This window comes from Tupaia chinensis, unplaced genomic scaffold, assembly GCF_000334495.1.
Source record: "Tupaia chinensis unplaced genomic scaffold, TupChi_1.0 Scaffold000208_1, whole genome shotgun sequence".
Lineage (NCBI taxonomy): Eukaryota > Metazoa > Chordata > Mammalia > Scandentia > Tupaiidae > Tupaia > Tupaia belangeri.
Genome location: NW_006159683.1, coordinates 2,960,168 through 2,967,697, shown reverse-complemented (window position 1 = coordinate 2,967,697; position 7,530 = coordinate 2,960,168). Strand labels below are relative to the sequence as shown.

Below are 7,530 nucleotides of genomic sequence, written 5' to 3'. Positions count from 1 at the left end.
ACCTACCTGCCCCCCAAATCAGAATTTTATTTAGGAAAAAAAAAAAAGCGGTAGGGGAGACAAGGTTAAAGGTTGGGAATTCAAGACCCACAAACATCTTTGATAAATGTTTTCTAATCTCAGCGTTGCATGTACATCTTTTGGGAGGGGTAGGTATACATTGAGGGAGGAAGAGAGCAGTTTCAATAAAATTTGTTTTAATCTGTCTAAGCAATAGGTATGTTTTTTGCCTATTCGTTTTGATGAGACAATAAATAGCATGATGAGGGTGTTGCTTTTAGAAACTGATATTTAGACGAATAGACCTGAACGCTTTCCTTTCAGAAAACAAAACAAAACGTTCAGTTCTGTCATATATTCTGGAATGGAGAACACATGTTTTACAATGCCAAGAACCTAAGCCCAGCCAGGAGAGTTACACGCGAAACGCCCCCTGCACCCCAGACCCATTGTCCCCCAGGAGCCAAAGATCCAGAATCCTCCCTTCCAGGACGAAGCTCCCGCTGGGCACCGCCCACCCCGGCTCCGGGCGTCTCATTGGCCCGTCTTCCGTCCCTCATCTCCACTACCCCAGTAGATTTGGCTCGGGAGGAGGGCGGCCCCCTTTTGGGCACTCATTGGTCAGAATCGTAAGGACGGTAAGGGACTGTGCGAGTTTCTATTGGTCCATAGGCTTCATAATGGGCAGGGAAAGGTAGAGCGACAGGGTTCAGGGCGGGAAGTGCCGAGTGCGCCGGCGCGTAGTCGGGGACGCCGGGCTGAGCTTTTGCTAGGGAACCAACTGTTGCCGCCCCGCCCCCTCGAGGGTGTTTGTGGTGTTAACTGTCGCAGTGGCAGGGGCTACAGCGCCGGGCGACATGCCGGTGCGCTTCAATGTGAGGCCGGGATCCCCGGGCCCGAAGGCGGCTTTGAGGCGCCGCGGCGGGGTGGGTGCAGGGCGCGGGGCGCGGGAGCCTACCCAGCTTCCCAGGTCGCGCCCCGCGGCCCGGTGGAGGCTGCCAGCCTCGGAGCCTCTCGGCCGAGGTGCCGGATCGCGTCTCCGCTCTCACGCTTACCAGTTGCGTTGCCGTGTGTGAAGGGAAAGATGGGATCGAGATGGGTTTATTTGGGAGGACTCCTGAATGGAGAAGAGAGGAGGGCACTATAGCGAGAACTAAGGGCGGCTAAGTTGCAGGTTGGGACCTCCAGTGAGTGACTGGTTGAGAGTGCCCGCGTCACAGTTTAGCATTTAATCCAACTTCCCTTTAAAGCTGTATAGTGCAGGGTCCTTTCCAAAGACAGAATATGACTTCTACGTGTTCTTCATATTTGCGCATTTGTCTTAGGGTTTGAGAAAGGTTCAGTGGCTAGTAGCTGTTGGGGACTAGCACTCTGCAACATAGCAAGTCACCACGTTTCACAAGTCCCGACCGTCTCCTTTTGTCTACTAGGCATATACGTAGTATTGTGTACTCCGAGTTTAGGATAAACCCACACTGAGTAAGAATTTGGTTGTTCCCTGTTATCAAGATGAGAGCTCATGGCTTGCAGTCAAACAGCCAGCAAGAGGTAGCTTCCTTAGATTCCGGCTAGCTTCTGCTTCAAGTGGTCATTGGGATTAAATGACCTATCACGTCAACTGCTTAACCCAGGGCTGGGTAAATATTAGCCATTCTTAAGGAGATCTTCTATATTTAATTATCAGTCTTAAATCCTTCAGTTCTCTTTGGAGGTTTAGTAATTTTACCAATATCTGTTGTAAAATAGTATTCATTAATTGCACTGTAGCACTGTACTCAAAACTGCGTTTTACATTACAGGGACTGAGTGAATACCAGAGAAACTTTCTGTGGGAAAAATCGTATTTGTCAGCATCCTGTAATTCTGCAGTGGGGCGAAGATACCCGTGGGCTGGACTTAGATCAGATCAGTTAGGTAAGTTAAATAAACTAATAGCTGATATTACTTGAGTAAACCTTGGAGAGTCTGCAAAATGGTTTATTCACAAGTAAGTTGGCCTGGTTGTCTTGTTTATTTAACAGATACTTATTGAGGGCTTACTGTGGGCTAGGCCTGTTTCCAACTGTTAGTTATTTGGCCCTGAACCACATAAAATCTCCAAAGTGTGGAGAGAAATAGTAAATAACTCAATAAACAAGGGGATTTCAGGTTGTTATATCAAAACATAAAATAGTGTGATAGACTTCAGGGAGGAGTGGTTTGGAGGGAATACACTTTAGATTTGGTGATGAGGAAAGGCTCTCTTGAGAAATTGGTATTTGAGCTGAGACCTGTACACTGAGAGAGGACAAACCTGGAGAAGAGTGTGGCCAAGACCTTGAGAAATGGAGCTAGTGTAAGTAATAATCCCTTCTCCATTTTCCTCCTGGGATCTTGGGCACACACACACATGTGCCTGGTGTGAGTTTCAAGCCACTGGATCTGGGACTTGAACCATAACTGACCACGTGGGAGTTCAGCAACATAACTGCTATGCTATCTGTTGGTCCCAGCTCTACATTTTTTTAATGTAGTGTATATGTTCCTCCTGGGGATTCGTTGGTTCTGGGAGACAGGGCAGACTAAGAATCTTCCTCTTTCATTTTGTTCTGTCAAAAACATGGTTCTATGTTAAGCAGAGAAATATGAGGTAGTGGTCTTCAAACTTCTTTGATTTCATACTTCCTAAGGTAATTTAGAAAATTTTTATACCTCGTCACACATTAAAATTCTTTTTTTTTGAGAGATTTTTGCTATAGGGCATGTGTGCTCACTGGAGAGACAGAGACAGAGAGACAGAAAGCGAGAAATCACTCCCCAGGGAGGATGGCCATGCCACAATCCCTTCTTTATTCTCTTCTTGGGATTTTGGGCATGCATGCACACACGCCCAGTGTGTTTTAAGCTGCTGGGTTTGGGATTAAAACTGTAGTTGACTACATGGGAGACCAGCAATGTAACCATTACACCATCTGCTGGTCCCTTAAAATAATTTTTTTAATTGCTATAGGTATATGCACTCATGAGAGAGAGGGAGAGACAGAAAGAACACCCCCTAGTGGAGTGGGGGTCACACCACGATCTAATCCCTTCTCCATTTCTCTATTTTGTTGGGATTTGGGGGTGCCTACACACACACATGCACACACACACATGCACAAGCCCACTCAGCATGTTGTTCAAAGGAACTAGGATTCAAAACCAATCAGCCATATGGGATCTGGTTCCTTAACCACTAGGTTATGGGGCTGGCCCACACATTTCTAAATTGATATTTAATTTATTTTAAAATAATTATTTTATTTAACTTTATTTATTTAAATTTGACCAGAGAGGGGGCAGAATGAGCAAGAGAGAGAGAGAGAGAGAGAGAGAAAGAACGAAAGCCACCAGTTCCAGAACTCGAACTGTGTTTGGTCATGTGGGAGTCCAGCCCCCTTAACCACCACATCACCTGCTGATCCCAGTGTTATTAATTTTTTAATTATAATTTCTACAAATAGTTTAGAAGGATGTAATTTCTGGTATATTGGGTATTGTATATATGTTTTACATATATTTTATTTAAACCTTGGAGCTTCCAATTTAACTCATTCAATTTACGGAAAACGTTTGTTGTGTAACTGGCAAAGTTAGTCCTTACTCAAACTAACCAGCCAAATTAAGAGTTATTTTCTGAAAAGAAAAAAGTCTGACTTTATCTTTCTGTTAAGATAAATGTGTTACTACACATACATGCATTTTACATGACAGCCTTCTCACACCTGAATTTTAATTCCAGAGTCGGTGGATGGCAAAGGTGTGGCACTGTCTGCGATAAGACACTGTGCCTTTGTTATGCCTGATCCTTACCTTTGCCTTCCTGGCAGATGTTTTCCCCTGGGAATTACGGTTTCTTCAATTGTCCCTTTATTTGTTCCCCTCACCCCTGAGATTTGGTATACCTTAGGGTAATGTGCCATATTGCGTTTCAGGCTGATTGAGAGGTGTGTTTTTCTTTTGTAAATTGGGAGAAGGGTAATTGTGGAGGAACAGTGGGAAATGGAAATGCAGATGGCAGATGTCCGTCAGCGTCAGACAAGAGCACATATGTAGTTGAGGATCTGGAGAATGATCCCCTTAAGCTGCTCATTTCTGTTTAGCCTCCTTCCTGCCCCCACCCCACCTGGAACATCTTTTTGTACCCCTAGTAGTAAGGCACCCAGTTAAAGACCCTCTGGGGAGGCCTTGTCAGGGTGAGGGCCCTGGGTTCCATGGCCAGAACATCCATAATAGAGGCCGAGGAGCTCTGGGTTTTTGCTCATGCCTGATTTTCTCTCTACTCTTTTCTTCCCCTTCCTTCTGTTCTATTCCTGATCCTCTTCTCTATCCTGCAACAGACTTTATGTAGTGAATGGCCTCAAACGAGGGCAGTATCTTCAAGGCTGTCACTCTGCAGAGCTCTTCTTACCTCAGGAGAAGGTTAAGGTTCTGGGCATTTGCTAGCCACACAGAAAAACAGAGAAATTGTATCTTAGCTTTTGTTAAAAGGGTTCATTCTTTTTAATTCTCAGGAAATCAAGGCAAATGTAGAACCAAGATCCAGCATAATGACATCTCATCTTGGTCTGCTCTGCATAAGAGGAGCTTTGTGAAAAGTTCCAAATTTTGACAGTACCAGGGCCCATTGTTCTGTTAAGTAGCACAGGAAAGTAACTAGAAACGGAGGCAGCATGTACTGTTCGGCTTGCCAGGTCTCTTGTGATTCTAGTGAGTTGTGTTAGGGGATGTTGAACATTGTGACCCCAATTTAAAATTTTTTGTTATGATAAAACTTTAAATACTTCTTTAATACAAAATTAAATATTTTATGTTCAAAACTGTTCTTTTAAAATTCTGTAATCTGAAGGACATTGTGGGAACCAGCAGATGTGATGGCTATATTGCTGGAGTCCACATAATTGACCGTAGTTTGAGTCCTGGTCCTGGAGGCTTAAAACTCATGCTGGGTATGTGTGTGTGTATGCGTGTGTGTGCATGCGTGTGTGCCCAAAATCCCAAGAGGAGAATGGAGGAGAAGGATTGTGGCATGGCCTTCCCCCCGAGGGGTGATTTCTTTCTTTCTCTCTCTCTCTCTTTCTCTGTCTCTCTGCAAAGTCACATGCCCTGTAGCAAAATTTCTCTTAAAAAAAATAAAAAGGATATTGTATATAGATGGGTTTCTGTATTTTTCAACTGATTTTTTAAATTCCATTTCTCCTCTTATAGGTGTCATTAAAAGTTATGTTTGTAATTTTGGTAGCTACTTTTTTTCTTATGCTGTATTTTGTAGGAATCACAAAAGAACCAAGTTTTATTTCAAAAAGAAGAGTTCCTTATTATGACCCACAGATTTCAAAATCTCTTGTGTGGAATGGAGCTATTTCAGAGGACCACGTGGTGGTTTCACCAAAACCCGAAGCCCCAGAAACACCAAAATCACAAGAGGCAGAACCAGAAGAAGATGTTAAGCACGAAAGAGTTCTTTCATTAGAAGCCTCCCGGGTTCCCAAGAGAACCAGATCTCACTCTGCAGACTCCAGAGCTGACAGGGCTTCAGATGTTGTGGAAAATAATGAGGATGTAATAAAAAACCACACACCAGTTAATGAAAATGTGGAACTTGAACATCCTGCCAAACCTCTTTCAGAAAATGTAGATAATGGGGTATGCATTCAGTATATTTCTTTAAAAATCATAAAATCCGTCGTTGGTATCACCACATTTCAGTAATATTGCATGTTTTGTTTGACATTTTTCCATTGTATTTTCTTATCTGAAATTTATAGTGTGATTGATGAGAGGCTGTTAACTTCCGTTGTGGTGAATGAGTTCTAATGCTTGATATTTCGTACTGGTTATACTAAGTTATCTCTTCACTGGATGGACAGCCTGCTTCTGGATTTTATTCATCATATATCAGCACCTGAGTCCTAAGGGAGAGATCAAGTTGAGACAGAGAAGGGGAGTAGGCCATTACTTCTGGCAAGGATGCTGAAATGACTTCTACCTAGCCCCTTTTCAGTTTCTTATTGTGTACCAGCAAGAAAACAAACAGAATCTCAATTGACAGAATGCAGAAGGAAGGGGAATTCTGGCTGGCTCTCAAAGGTCTTGCAGTTCTACTCTGTTATGTCACAGCTGGCCTGCAGCGGGTCTCAGCGAGCACTTAAGCCGAGGTGCAGGGACCTGTGCAGCGTTCTCGCTGCCTCCCACATTTCTTCCGCCTCTTCACTGCTGCTTCTCAGTTCTGTCCACCACTGATCGGAATCCAGGAGAGGCATTTGGGAGTGTTGGAGAAGAATCCGGGGTTTGTTGAGAAAGCTAGGGAGTACAAGGAATTGAGGAAGGTAATGTGTGAGTTCCGTGTGCAAGGGAAGAACTGTCCATAGAAGCGAAGTGTGGACAAGGCAAAGGCTGTAGTTTTTAGTAACATGTAATTATGAAGGATTGGTAGGAAGCGACTGAGAGATGTTATCTTTTTCTGAGATGTGTAATAGGTCCCTTGATAGTATTAAGAAAGAAATTTTAAATAGTTTGATAGTTTAGGTGAAAAGTGTGCTATAAAATAATGTAAATAGTTATTAATACTGTACTGTAGATATAAAACTTTAAAAAGGTAGATTTCATATTTTGTATTTTTTTTAACCACAGTTTTTAAAAAGTTTGAATAGAAATTTTTAATGGCTTTGAGTGGATTTTTTTTTCTAACAGTTGGATAGAGTTCTCCGTAAGAAAGCTGGATTGACCGTTGGTCCTTCACATAATGCCTTGAGAAATTCTGAATATCAAAGGCAGTTTGTTTGGAAGACTCCTAAAGAAACTGCTCCAGTTTTTACAGCCAATCAGGTAGTTTAATGGGTGTAATACATTTCTGAGTTATCATCTGATCCAGTGGTACAGATTTACATAGCTAAAAGCTGAAAGAAAGTAGGTACTTTAGCAGGCCTGGAGGTAGGTTCTGGAAAACTGAAAATGAGAGTTTTGCTACAATTACCTTATTACTTATGATTTATGGTAGTAATATTATACTGTCCTAGGCTACTGATGATCATTGTTGCCAGATTCATCACATATACTAAATATGAGACAGGGTAATGAAAACTTGGGGAATTGCTAAGTTTTTGCATGCTATAAGACTTCTTGAATTTGTTAAAAAAGTTATTTAGTTTTATTCTAAAATATTGTATTTAGTAACTCATATATTGCATGTTTTCATCTTCTAAGAAAGGCGTAACTACTTTGTATATTTATTTTAAGAAATATCACATATGTGGGGGACCAGCAGTTAGCGTAATGGCTATGTTGCTGGACTCCCACGTACTTGACCACGGTTCGCGTCCCGGACCGGGTGGCTTAAAACACGCTGGGCGCATGTGCGTGTGCGCCCAAGATCCCGAGAGGAGAATGGAGGAGAAGGGATTGCAGCGTGGCCATCCCCCCGAGGGGTGATTTCTCACTTTCTGTCTCTCTCTGTCTGGCGAGCGCATGCGCCCTATAGCAAAAACCTCTCCAAAAAAAAAAAAAAAAAAG

The 7,530-nt window shown here is 42.8% G+C and overlaps 1 protein-coding gene across 7 annotated transcripts in view; it reads left to right on the top strand.

Annotated features, from left to right (window-relative positions):
- The first annotated feature begins 619 nt into the window (after positions 1-619).
- Positions 620-7,530, top strand: part of SAXO6 (stabilizer of axonemal microtubules 6) — a 30,476-nt gene continuing 23,565 nt past the window's right edge. For 2 of the 7 annotated variants that reach the window (XM_027771359.1, XM_027771358.1), the window contains exons 1-4: positions 730-875; positions 1,800-1,914; positions 5,291-5,664; positions 6,712-6,846. In XM_027771359.1, coding sequence (XP_027627160.1) covers positions 858-875; positions 1,800-1,914; positions 5,291-5,664; positions 6,712-6,846 — 642 coding nt within the window. In that variant the 5' untranslated portion in view covers positions 730-857. Of the gene's footprint in view, positions 639-729; positions 876-1,799; positions 1,915-5,290; positions 5,665-6,149; positions 6,348-6,711; positions 6,847-7,530 lie in introns of those variants that run through there. The other 5 variants (XM_027771364.1, XM_027771362.1, XM_027771361.1 and 2 more) reach the window with 4 other exon arrangements.